The sequence below is a fragment of the Liolophura sinensis genome, chromosome 10, assembly GCF_032854445.1.
Source record: "Liolophura sinensis isolate JHLJ2023 chromosome 10, CUHK_Ljap_v2, whole genome shotgun sequence".
NCBI classification, from domain to species: Eukaryota; Metazoa; Mollusca; class Polyplacophora; order Chitonida; family Chitonidae; genus Liolophura; species Liolophura sinensis.
In genome coordinates this window covers 15,200,358-15,215,130 of record NC_088304.1, presented here as the reverse complement: position 1 = coordinate 15,215,130, position 14,773 = coordinate 15,200,358, and the positions used below count along the sequence as shown (strand labels likewise).

The window sequence follows — 14,773 nt, the reverse complement described above, 5'->3', positions numbered from 1 at the left end:
TCTCATTGAAGGCCACTCGTTTTCTGCTTTGAGTATGGTGTGCATGTCTGGGTATAAATGTTCATCAGCACCTTGCCCCAAGGTCAATGGTTTACACTCTGCATTCACTGCCATTGTGAGCCGTGTGTGGGAAGGTCTATTCCGGCAACCTGTGGATGGTCATGGGTTTCTCTCGGGCTCTGCTCGGATTCCTCCCACCATAATGTTGGCCGCCGTCGTATAAGTGATATATTCTCGAGTAAATCATAAAAAAACAATCAAACAAAACACTGCTATTGTTCAGGTAGGAAAAAACTCTCGAGTAAGGTGAATGGACATAGTGCATTCATGGCATGAAGCTCTAAATGGTTAATCTGTTTCACCATTAGTCAGAAAAACTTCTTAATTCTTCTTCGCCATGACGTGGGTGAAATATTGCAGATGTTGTTAACTCGTTATCATTCATCTGTTCTAAAATACATGTACCATTTTGCTGTAGAGTTCATTTGTATTGCATGTAAGAGTTCAAACATTTATCCAGGTGGAGAAAAGTTGTTAACTAAATTCCATCTTCAGGTGAGTTTGCCTTTCATGCCAGAACTTGTATTTGGAGCCATAAAACATAACTTGTAGAACGCTTGACCAAACAATTTTTTTCCATCAACCTTATAAATTTATTTATTTGATTGGTGTACTCAAGAATATTTCACTTATGTGACGGCAGCCAGCCACCATTATGGTGGGAGGAAACCGGGTAGAGCTCGGGGGCAACCCATGACCATCTGCAGGTTGCTGGCAGACCTTCCCACTTACGGCTGGAGAGGAAGCCAGCATGAGCTGGACTTGAACTCACAGAGACTGCATTGGTGAGAGACCCCTGGGTCATTATGCTGCGCTAACCAGCTGAGCCAGAGGCCCCTCAACCTTATAAAATCAGTTCAAATACAAACACACATTTTCCATTATACAATATTTATTGTACACCATGTCATATCGAGAGACATATTTTAGTTCAGGCATTCATTAAAGCTTTGTTAATGGACTGTTCATACAATCTAGAGCTGAATGCCACACAACGATAGCGTCCTGATTATTGTACCTACCTCTAATTGATAAAGTGCTGTAAATGAGCAAACCTCGGTGGAAATTTGAAGAAGATATGTGAATGATTTTGCACCTATGATTTCCAGAAATGTACACAGTTATTTCCAGATTATCTTATCTCTTGATGGTGATTATATATACTGTATATATATATTGGGGTTCACCAGCCCTCTGGTAAGGGAAGCAAATCTTGTAACTCTTCAAAGCTGCAGTGCCCTCTACGTCCTGGCATAAAAACGCCAGCTATGATTATTTATGATAACTTCTGCTCTTGAAATCACGGGTACATGTACTGTTTTTCAAGACCCTGCTGTTTTCTGAGTTACAAGATTTGCTTCCCTTGGTAGAGGGCTGGTGAACCCTATTTCCGGTAGTTCATCAGAAATATTCCAAATATGGTCCTTTCACAAAGCCAGTTATGATAACCTACAATATGCATGTATCTACAGAACAGTCCTGGTATTAATGACACTTCTTTGCCATAAAACTGTTGTTTTGCAGATTCAAATATTTCAAACCTATAGAGGCAAATACATGAAGTTTTAAACTGGACTGTTATCAGTAAGATGATTTTCTCAATATGAGTTGAGCAATAACTTCTGATGTAAAAGAAAAGGATTTGACAGTCCTCCACGAATGTTAGTAAGAGAACAATGGACAGCATTGACATTAAAAAGTTTTAAAATCTTGTGTTTTAACGCTGAAGCAAGCCTACACCTTAATTCTAAATGTTGTAATTTGAAGTTCTATTCATATACCCTGGCTTCTGTGACACAAATTACAATGTATGTACACAGCAGTAAAATTATGGTACAAAGAACTAGCATTCTCCGCAGTGTCATTTCTTGGACTTGTCCTCTTTACAGGCTATGACATATCTCTGAGCTACAGTCAGGGGTGGGGAGTAGCCTTCGGGGTATGATGTATCCTCAAATAACACCCAGTAGTCATCTTGAGGCTGAAAAACCAGATGAAAGAAAGACATTAATTTTTCATTTCCACAGAAACCTGCACCTGATGAATTTTTTTTACATGGATTGCATTGAAAGGATTTATTTATTTATTTGATTGGTGTTTTACGCTGTACTCAAGAATATTTCACTTATACGACAGCAGCCAGCATTATGGTGGGAGGAAACCGGGCAGAAACCCACCATCCGCAGGTTGCTGACAGACCTTACCACGTACGCCCGGAGCATTGTGAGAAAAAATAATTCCACATCCTAAAACACAAACTTTTTTTGTTCACATTTTTGTGATTTCATGAAAACGGACAAAAACGGAAACCTATTTCCAAACCTTTTCCACCAGTCGTATATTTCCTGACAAGTATATACCAGTAAGTCTTCAGTAGGCGCACTTCATGGGTGAATAACATCATGAATAAAAATACTGATTTACTTTTAAACATTTCTTAACACTCACAAACCCACTGGTTGCTAAAGAAGTAAACAGCTTCCTGTTACATTTTTTTTTTCAGAACTATAATTAGCCTTAAGTTCTCTGTTTCAGAACTGCCATTTAACATGACAAAATCATGGAGCTGAGGAAACATTTAAGAAAAAATTTCATCGTTGAAATAAACAGGTTTTAATATCTTAATAGACGACACAACATTGTGAGCTAGCAAACAACCTGACATAACAGATACCACAGAAAACAACTGTTTTTCTGAACAGTTGTTATTACAGGATAGATGTAGGAATGAGGTGATCTATGCTGTTAACCGTTGACAGCTTAACTGCATAATGCTGGGTTGTCTCCCTTGCTCCACACAGGCAGCTATTGATAATAGATTGAATTACCCACGTTTGATAATGTCTAAAATTAACCAAGGAGCGTTTTTATTTTACATGAAGAATTCATTCAGGTGCAGACTTACCCTTTTAGGCGGCTCATGAATAAGGGCTCGGTAAAAACATGTTGTCTGCGGATATAGGGCTAAGACCAACTGAAAAAATATAGGATGAATTTACATTATTGGAACACGGAGACTATCAAGAAATCTGAAGTCTGTTCTCATAAGCTATACTTTGAGATTATATGTACATTGTATCACCAAAATGGACAACACATATGTGACAGCAACCAATTCAACTCCAAAGAGATTAAAGGTCAGTTTGATTGCTTATTTACAAGTTATACAATGAATGAGTAAAAGAACATGTACCAGGTATGGCATGGAAAATTATCCCAGTTTCCTAAATATGCAATATCAATGAAAAGACTAAGTAAAAAGTATCCTCAAGCACTGAAGTGGAGACAAAATTCCTGCATGCATCAATTTACGTCTAGCCCTGGAGACTTTGTACTTATCTTATCACACAAAGAAAGAACAATTTTAGATGCTTTAAAATAATAGTAAAAATAGAATGAATATGTTTAGTTTGGTTTTAGTACAAAATGTGTAGGTCTGAGTAGCATATTATATTAGTGTAGTGCACAGGACTGTGAAAACAATACCACTGGATACACATACAGTGTCTTTGGGGAAGAGAGCTTCTGGGTCAGTTTCTGGATTAGCCTTCCATATGGGCAGAGGAACTATCCGTCTCTTGCTTAGTGTGTGCCGTCTGAAAATACACGGAAAGCAATATAACGAAAGCCTATGATATGAAGAAACATTGTGCAAAATTTCTAAACTACTGGATTGTGTTTAAGGTAGCATTACAACGTTGAAAACAAGATTAAATAATAAATTATCCAAAAAAATAAACTTTTTTGGCATTCACAGCTGAGTCAGATTGTCATATTTGATAAGTTCCCTGTTGCTTAGCTTACAATGAAATAGTACCAGTATTTATTGATTTGTTTTATTTATATAGAGGTTGTTTAAAGAATTTTTCACTTACACAATGGCAGTCAGTTTTATGAAGGGAGGAAACTGAGGTTCTGGATAAAACCAACCTCTCTGGCAAGTAACTGCTGAACTTTCCCTTGTGTGGCGAACAAACTGCATTAGTGGAAGGCAAGTGGTCTTTAAAATATGTTAAACTGCCATATGACTATCATCAACCACTTCTTGTTACCAAGGCTCTCAAAACAATGACAGCAAGGAATGTAAAAATTCCCTGTCCAGGATTGGGACTGCATTCGCACCTTGTGTGTTCTAGCAATCAAAAGACAAGTCTCTTAAGCACTCAACCATGACACACTCCTTCAATCACAACAGTATATAAAGACTTCATGCTTACTCTTTGTCTTCCTCAGCATCAATATCATCCACTTCATATTTGTTTGATGAGGATGAAAATGAGACTACTTCTGCTAAGATCCAATTCTCCTCACCATCGGAGCCCCTGACCCTAGCAGCCACCTTGTCTCCTTGTTTGGCCACGTAATTGTTGTCAGCTGGCACTGCACCACATAACTGAGGGGGTCTGCAAGGGAGGGAGGATACAAAGCTCACATTTATAGACATACTGTATCAAAATAAACGCCAAAATTATACAATGGTGACCACAGCACATGTACTGCTTGTTTGTTTGGTTAGGGTTTATTACCCTTACAAAAACTATTTGTATTTTCATCATGAATGATGACATGTAACACTTTATCATCAACCTATCTGCCTACAGCATCCGATACATGCCATCCGATATGTGCCATCCGATACATGCCATCTGATACGTCAGCACTCATCCAGGGACTGCTTTGAACTCCCTTACCTTGTTTGCGCCCTCTACTGGAGGAAACCCTATATCTATATTTGGGATGCGCAACGATGACAGCCATACAAGCAATAAATGCCACTGGCGATCCTGCAAATTTTTTCCAAGATGAAATTTCAGCTTTGTTGAGAACCGCAGTAATTGTATTTTTCATTCAAGTTAGTTCAGTCATGCTCCAGTTTGAGATCTGATTTGTTTGTTTTTGTTGCTGTGAATCACCCATTTGGTGACATTTCCAAGTAACCTCCACGGTGACCTCAGCACTGTTTCTCAGCATACCGTTTGGCATAGTGATAATATTGTTTAAGACTGGTTATTCGTTAGGCATCATCGAACAGAAATTTTGTGATTATTTTTGAATTAGTTTTAATATTTGCATTCACTTTCTGTTGAGTAATTTAATGTTTATTAAGAGCTACGTTTGTTTGCAGGTTAACTAGTGACGTGATCAGGCACTTCGTCAGCATGTTTTAACTTTTCATTCTCGTTGATTTCATTGAATAAAGAGATATATGATAAACAGACCATCAGGACGGTGCACGTTCCGCAAAGTTTTGTCAAAATCTCGTTTTCTAAGGTCAGGCTTCAGCATCAGCCTCGCCCTTTGGACTCGGCTAATACAACACCTGAGCTCAGACAACTCGATGCTAATACATCATCGCGGATCGCATACTGTCACAATAATTTGCATATATCAAAGACATCAGATGTGATACCACACCCAGCCAAAGAATACTGTCTTAGCACTTGGCAAATCCTGTCATGCTGAGCTCGAGACAGTAGGATGGAAGTAAACAGGCTGTTAATATTAAACCCCTAGGACAGACCAGACATGAAATTGAATCCAAATTTCTTGTTTCTAACAACATATATGTACATGTATTTGCACATCAGGCAAAACATTACATAAAATCTCTGTCTCTTAAATCAGAATCAAAGTTTGGACATGAGATTACGTTTCAGTTAAATGAAAAGACCTCTAAAAATCAAAGTAGGCCACATAAAACTATGCATAAATTTACTTTCATTCATTTTTTTTAGATTTTGGTAAAAAGAGTTAAAGGCACGTAAACATTTGACTTCTAAGGTGGGCTTTATGGACCATACTGATGAAGTATTTATGATGAACCTTACTTCATATTTTAGCTTTCTTTTAGCCAACTTGTACAGTGAGACAACTGGTTACTAAATCTAACTTCCTGGATTGAAACATAACACTACATATACATGTACTTGTGCCATCTTGAAGGGAACCTAACCTGCCTTCAACAAAACCAAAGGCATAACAGCATTTTGATACTAAAGTTCACTTTATTCATAGCAGCACTGTTTGACTTACTTTTCTCCAGGCTTGCTCACCCACAGTGGTAGTGTAACAGCGTTCTGTTGTAACATCGTCATCAACACCCCACGGCGTAATATCTGTTTAGGGCGGTCCGAATCTCCTGAAAATCACATGGACAACTGTTGTGAGTGAGTGAGTGAGTGAATGAGTGAGTGCTTGGGGTTTAACATCTTACTTAACAATTTTTCAGTCATATGACTGCGAAGGAATCCTTAGAGTACATGTAATGTACCTCCTTGTTGCAGGATGGATTTCCACCATTCTTTTATCTAGTGCTGCTCCACAGAGACGTCTTACCGAAGGCAAGTAAGCCGCCCCACCCGAGCCATTATAGTGATACACGTCAACCATTCCTTGCACTATCCTCTTCATGCTGAACGCCTAGCGACAACTGTTGTGATTATTACATGTGTTTATTCAGTTCACCATGTTTAATACCACACTCACTACAAAAATACAACAGCTGCTAGGTTTCTGGGTGAACAAAACAAGAGCACCTAAGCACGACTATCCCTCAGCCGAAAACTGTGGTCAAACCGGCGAGAGCTGGGTTTGATAATGCAGCTTTACTGGTGAGACATGAATCAGCTACAGGATTAAGAAGTAATGAGTCATATGTAGCAGTGAGAAACACAGTTACATGCATTCTATGGTCATTCTTTTGATACACTATTTGTTCTATATATATATATATATATATATATATATATATATATATATATATATATATAACTCTAATCACATGAATAAGAGACAACACTCAACATGAAGAAGACAATTGTTGCAGAAAGCTGCACATTCTTCTCTTGATACACAATGTGTACCGACAAGACAACGCCAAATTACATTAATTAAATTGATAACGGTTCAGATTACCATGTTTAAATACCAGCCAAAAGTCCAAATATGCTTAATCAAACAGACACAACATCTTCAGTACTCTTCTTTTGTGAAGTTTAAGGCATTTAATTTTTCACTCTCATCCAGTTAAACTCACCTAATCTCCTGCATTTCTCCAATGTAAGTCACCTAATCTTCTTCAATGTCTAACTTGCCTAATCTGCTTTCACTCAGTTTAAAATGTGTAACTCACCTAATCTTCTGTTCTCACGTATTCCTTTTATTTCTCCAATTTTGTCCAAGGCTCTTCTCAATAACCTGAAATGATAAATTGCATGCTCCCAGTATTTTGTCAAACACTAACACAATTCTCTGTGAGCACACACACGGACATGTATTTTGTCAAACACTAACACAATTCTCTGTGAGCACACACATGGACATGTATTTTGTCAAACACTAACACAATTCTCTGTGAGCACACACACATGGGCATGTATTTTGTCAAACACTAACACAATTCTCTGTGAGCACACACACATGGGCATGTATTTTGTCAAACAGTAGCACAATTCTCTGTGAGCACACACACATGGGCATGTATTTTGTCAAACACTGACACAATTCTCTGTGAGCACACATATGGACATGTATTTTGTCAAACACTAACACAATTCTCTGTGGGCACACACACATGGGCATGTATTTTGTCAAACACTAACACAATTCTCTGTGAGCACACACACATGGGCATGTATTTTGTCAAACACTGACACAATTCTCTGGGAGCACACACATGGACATGTATTTTGTCAAACACTGACACAATTCTCTGTGAGCACACACACGGACATGTATTTTGTCAAACGCTAACACAATTCTCTGTGAGCACACACATGGACATGTATTTTGTCAAACACTAACACAATTCTCTGTGAGCACACATATGGACATGTATTTTGTCAAACACTAACACAATTCTCTGTGAGCACACACATGGACATGTATTTTGTCAAACACTAATGCAATTCTCTGTGAGCACACACATGGACATGTATTTTGTCAAACACTAACACAATTCTCTGTGAGCACACACATGGACATGTATTTTGTCAAACACTAACACAATTCTCTGTGAGCACACACATGGACATGTATTTGGTCAAACACTGATGCAATTCTCTGTGAGCACACACATGGACATGTATTTTGTCAACCACTGACACAATTCTCTGTGAGCACAAACACATGGACATGTATTTTGTCAAACACTAACACAATTCTCTGTGAGCACACACATGGACATGTATTTTGTCAAACACTAATGCAATTCTCTGTGAGCACACACACGGACATGTATTTTGTCAAACACTAATGCAATTCTCTGTGAGCACACACATGGACATGTATTTTGTCAAACACTGACACAATTCTCTGTGGGCACAAACATGGGCATGTATTTTGTCAAACACTGACACAATTCTCTGGGAGCACACACATGGACATGTATTTTGTCAAACACTAACACAATTCTCTGTGAGCACACACACATGGACATGTATTTTGTCAAACACTAACACAATTCTCTGGGAGTACACACATGGACATGTATTTTGTCAAACACTAACACAATGCTCTGGGAGCACACACATGGACATGTATTTTGTCAAACACTAACACAATTCTCTGTGAGCACACACACATGGACATGTATTTTGTCAAACACTAACACAATTCTCTGTGAGCACACACACGGACATGTATTTTGTCAAACACTGACATAATTCTCTCTGGGCACACATATGGACATGTATTTTGTCAACCACTGATGCAATTCTCCGTGGGCACACACATGGACATGTATTTGATCAAACACTAACACAATTCTCTGTGAGCACACACATGGACAGGTATTTGTCAAACACTAACACAATTCTCTGTGAGCACACAAACGGACATATATTTTGTCAAACACTAACATAATTCTCTGTGAGCACACACATGGACATGTATTTTGTCAAACACTAACATAATTCTCTGTGAGCACACACATGGACATGTATTTTGTCAAACACTGACACAATTCTCTGTGAGCACACACACATGGACATGTATTTTGTCAAACACTAACACAATTCTCTGTGAGTACACATATGGACATGTATTTTGTCAAACAGTAACACAATTCTCTGTGAGCACACACACATGGACATGTATTTTGTCAAATACTAACACAATTCTCTGTGAGCACACACATGGACATGTATTTTGTCAAACACTAACACAATTCTCTGTGAGCACACACATGGACATGTATTTTGTCAAACACTGACACAATTCTCTGTGAGCACAAACACATGGACATGTATTTTGTCAAACACTAACACAATTCTCTGTGAGCACACACACACGGACATGTATTTTGTCAAACACTGACACAATTCTCTGGGAGCACATACATGGACATGTATTTTGTCAAACACTAACACAATTCTCTGGGAGCACACACATGGACATGTATTTTGTCAAACACTGACAATGCTCTGTGAGCACACACACGGACATGTATTTTGTCAAACACTAACACAATTCTCTGTGAGCACACACACATGGACATGTATTTTGTCAAACACTAAGACAATTCTCTGTGAGTACACATATGGACATGTATTTTGTCAAACAGTAACACAATTCTCTGTGAGCACACACACATGGACATGTATTTTGTCAAATACTAACACAATTCTCTGTGAGCACACACATGGACATGTATTTTGTCAAACACTAACACAATTCTCTGTGAGCACACACATGGACATGTATTTTGTCAAACACTGACACAATTCTCTGTGAGCACACACATGGACATGTATTTTGTCAAACACTAACACAATTCTCTGTGAGCACACACATGGACAGGTATTTTGTCAAATACTAACACAATTCTCTGTGAGCACACACATGGACATGTATTTTGTCAAACACTAACACAATTCTCTGTGGGCACACACATGGACATGTATTTTGTCAAACAGTAACACAATTCTCTGTGAGCACACACATGGACATGTATTTTGTCAAACACTGACACAATTCTCTGTGAGCACACACATGGACATGTATTTTGTCAAACACTAACACAATTCTCTGTGAGCACACATATGGACATGTATTTTGTCAAACACTAACACAATTCTCTGTGAGCACACACATGGACATGTATTTTGTCAAACACTAACACAATTCTCTGTGAGCACACACATGGACATGTATTTTATCAAACACTAAGACAATTCTCTGTGAGTACACATATGGACATGTATTTTGTCAAACACTGATGCAATTCTCTGTGGGCACACACATGGACATGTATTTGGTCAAACAGTAACACAGTTCTGTGTGAACACACACATGGACATGTATTTTGTCAAACACTGACACAATTCTCTGGGAGCACATACATGGACATGTATTTTGTCAAACACTGACACAATTCTCTGTGAGCACACACATGGACATGTATTTTGTCAAACACTGACACAATTCTCTGTGAGCACAAACACATGGACATGTATTTTGTCAAACACTAACACAATTCTCTGTGAGCACACACATGGACATGTATTTTGTCAAACACTGACACAATTCTCTGTGAGCACACACACGGAAATGTATTTTGTCAAACACTAACACAATTCTCACATTTTATCTAAAGTGATTATGTAAGGGCACAAATGCACACAGAGATTTCATCACATCACCCTTTGAAAGTGAGAGCGAAATCTAAGCAGTCTGAGAAGCTCTGATGAAACAGATGCAAACGAGAGCTAACAGATTTATTTATTTATCTGATTGGTGTTTTATGCCTTACTAAAGAATTTTTAACTCTTACACTCTTGGTCCGCATTATGCTGGGAAGAAACCTGCAGAGCCGAAGGAAAACTCATGTCCATCCAAAGGTTGCTGGCTCCCACGTAAGAGTGGGGAGGAAGACGGTATGAGCTGGACTTGAACTCATACAGATCACATTGGTGAGGTCATTGTGCTGTTCTAGCATGCCAACCACAAGGCCACAAGGCCACAGATCCACCCATATCCTGTTAAATTTCCAATTTTCTTCCACAAGACCCTATATTCTGCAGTGTCACAGAGTCAGCAATGTTGTATCACAAAGCATACATGATGGGTGTGACATTTTCACTTTGCAATGACAAGACCATCAGTTTGTCTTGCGTCCTATTTGTATACATTATTGACGTCGCATATCGGGCCCGCACAAAACATGAAGATGGCCTCCTGACACCAACCAGGCCTTGACTTCACAACATACTCATACATTCTACATGTACCTAACATCAGTAGGCCTGCATACACAGTAACTTGCACAGATAAATTTGTACAATACATGACAGAAATAATGTGTCAAATAATAATAGCTACATTATTAATTTGTTAATCCTGACCAACTGTGGGCCTACTATAAACTTACTCAGCCTCTGCTTCGGCGTCTTGCATAGCTGTTGTGTACAGGCCTCTTAACTTGTTCTTGTAGTATGGGGAGACTGCAACACATAAAAAAAAAAAATAAATACAACACATTTGTACATGTATTTATTTATTTATTTGACTGGTGTTTTATACCATGCTCAAGAATATTTCACTTGTACATGTAGTATGTTTAGATGTCTTCTTCAATGTCATTAGTCACACTCAATTTCACTTACCCAATGAGACAAACAAACAAACAAGCAAGCAAATCGGCTAGGTTGTCAAGGCAACACAGAAAAAAAAATAAAAATAAAAAACACATTTATCCAATGGGCATGTTAAGGTAAAAAACGTGAAAAGATTTCCTGAACACAAACATAGGCCTGTAAACGCTAGACTCTTAGTACATAAACAGCAATGGGGAGTTGATAGATATCAACAGTGCATGCTCTTCCAGTATTAAGCCTATAATGCAGTTGAAGTGTCATCTTCCACTGGTTCAGACCAACTATCTACAATATGGTCAAATGCAAGCACAAAATGATATTGTATGTGTTATGACATACATGTATAAAACTCAGAAATTATCCAAGAACAAGTCGGATAACATTTACCTCCTCAATAAACTAAAACTGTACCAGATTTTTTAGAAAACATACAGAAAGCCTAAATATGACACAGGAACTAAGCATTGTTACCTATTAATTTGTTTGTTTGGCTGTATTAAAAAAGTCACTGACAAGTGGCCTAGGTCAGACATTACCCGTAATTATTATCCTCAATGCTCATTAAAAGATAATTTCTGATGTACATTCTGGAATAAATTGTCGATATAATCTCCTCAATACCTGAAAATGGCCATCAAAAATAAATTGTCCACTAAACATGGAGCATAAAAGAAAGGCTTAGGGTGTTAGAAATCTCATTTATTGTTTATAAGAAAGATGCAGAATCAGGATTTCCTTCACAGTTAGATATCACTTTTGGCATTTTGCACACAGGCCCCTTGAAAATCCAAAAAAAGAGAAATATTTTGTTTTGAATCTAAACTCAGCAGGATGAGAACAAAGTGCATTTATACGTATCAAGACACGATCTAATGTAACAACGTCGACTAGGTCACTCTATATACATGTATAAGGCTGGGTAGGCCTGTAGCTAAAAAACATCGCCTAACTTTTGCCCACGCAAAAATTCTCATTGTCAAAATATGCACAGGTGGACAATTAAGTTTGAACTCAATAAATACTGTGCCCATGAAAATGAGGAACTGATAACTAAGTTGACCGAAATTTCCATCTGTCACTTTTACATTTACCACATTCAACTTTCACTGTGCATTATTTGCTTTTTACTGTTGCCTAGAACCTACATTAAATAAATTTGAAGAAAACATAAGTTGTCAGTGGTGTTAATAATGCCAATGCTTTGATATTCACAAAAGCAAAGTTTATTCATGTCAACCTACTTTGAGATGATGTCAACCTTTAAACCATAACCACAATGACTGTGAACAAAGCTAACAAGAACTCACTTCTTTGTTCGGCCTGCATCCGCTCATGTGTCTTCGTGATGTTTGTCAAGTTATGTTCTCCTCTCGCTCGTTCATCCTGCAATCAGGAAACAATTGCACACAAAATGTATGTACATTTAAATACATGAAAAATGCACAAAGCAGCAAAGACCTCAAAAGCACCAAAAACACTACCATAATGTCATGCTCCCAACAACACTCACTTTACATTCCTGCTACCGCCAGGCAAAGTTGAATCTCCTAGACCACGTGTAACACAGATGGCCATTGTTTAAAATTAGCCTCATAATCAACCTCAAAGATAGGGTATTTAATTTCCGTACCAGGAGACGCTAAACAATAAAGGAACGTTTCAGTCCTGGTGAGGGTGCCAAAGCCGTAAGCTCCAAACTTTATTACTCCCTTTAAAAGTCGTCGCTTCCATGTGCAAAGTAGTCATTGCATGTGCTCTCCATTGTTTAAATGGTTCAAATGCTTATGTGAGTAGAGTATTCATTGTGACTAAGGTGGTTAAGTGGCTTGGACTGGACTGGCCAAACATTGCCAAGGCAGAAAAAGTTGACCCAAAGTGTTGATGTTTATCTTTCTAACAAGGTAGGCAAACGACCAAACAATATTAGTATGTGGGTTTTACTAAGAATACAAGTCAATGTGGGAACACTCAGAGCATGTTAATACAAGCCTTCACTAGGATCTCTGCTACCGCCAGGTTAAAGCATAGCGAGGTCACAGGGCTAGACTGTTAAGGCTTGCCTCAGATTTATTTATTTCTTTTTTGTTTTACAGTGTACTCAAGAATACTTCATTTATATGATGGAGGCCTGCACTATGATGGGTGGAAACCAGCTAGAGCCCAGGGGAACCCACAGGGTTGGAGAGGGAGCCAGCAAGACCTGGACTTAACTCAGAATGACTGCATTCGTGAGAGGTTCCTGCGTCCTCGCGCCTGATAAGCCCCTCGGCAACAGAGGCCCCCCAGCTAGCCTTAGAAGTGTGCTATGGTTCAAGGTGCCATGTGTACCACACTTTAACCTATTCCATCACTGAGTTTACCTGAACTTCATGTATCAAATGGTAGAGTTCCTTCAGTAGCTCTTTGATGCGAGCCTCAGCAGCTGCAGTGCTGGATGAGCCAGACGCCATCACAGCTTTTAAATCCTGACAAAAAAAAAAATGTGAATTATCATACACATTTGCATAATACCATAAATCTGTCAAACGGTATTAACACAGCATGTTCAACAAAATGTGGGGAGCTGCTAAATCTAGCCTTTCCTCAATTATCTTATTATTCACTTTACTCAATAGCCTTTTCAAAAACAAACGTCCGAAGGCAAGCACATCAAAATTTGACCGTCAAAATCTATAAAATTCTTTGAGCACAATCGTCCGGACTTATGAGCTTTTGATAATCAAAGAAAATTGAATTAAATAGAAGGATAAAATGATTAATTTCAAGAAGGACGTCAACACTGCTCCAGAGACAACAACAAATTTTAAAAAACTAAAACGTAAAAGCAAAAGCGAAAAGGCATCATTTGTCTTCTCACTATCATCAGTCGAATTCCGATCTCGATACACGTTGAATGCAAACAACCAAACGATGGATTCCATTTATCACTTTGTTAAAAAAAAATATTTACCCGATAAATGACAGTTTCTTTTCACTGACACTCTTTCCACGCTCCCTTCCGCATCAAACATAAACCGGAAGTGGTCAAACCGCCTAAATGGAGAAATTCTTAATCTCATTGGCTGAGGTAGAATGTTACAGGTATTTTCATTGGTTGGTATGGAGCACCTTAGCAGTCG

At 38.3% G+C, this 14,773-nt stretch overlaps 1 protein-coding gene across 2 annotated transcripts; it reads right to left on the bottom strand.

The window, feature by feature from the left end:
* Nucleotides 1-934: 934 nt before the first annotated feature.
* Nucleotides 935-14,664, bottom strand: LOC135476572 (SAGA-associated factor 29-like). 2 transcript variants are annotated; one of them, XM_064756638.1, is made up of 10 exons: nt 14,605-14,664; nt 14,015-14,119; nt 12,962-13,037; nt 11,429-11,501; nt 7,193-7,257; nt 6,094-6,199; nt 4,278-4,463; nt 3,563-3,656; nt 2,966-3,034; nt 935-2,041 (listed from the first exon to the last, which is right to left on the bottom strand). In XM_064756638.1, exons 2-10 carry the CDS (start codon nt 14,102-14,104, stop codon nt 1,922-1,924), a joined length of 879 nt encoding a protein of 292 aa, XP_064612708.1. In that variant the 5' UTR covers nt 14,105-14,119; nt 14,605-14,664; the 3' UTR covers nt 935-1,921. The 2 variants fall into 2 exon arrangements, with proteins under 2 accessions (XP_064612708.1, XP_064612709.1); XM_064756639.1 differs by lacking the exon at nt 14,605-14,664 and adding an exon at nt 14,258-14,396.
* Nucleotides 14,665-14,773: the final 109 nt, after the last annotated feature.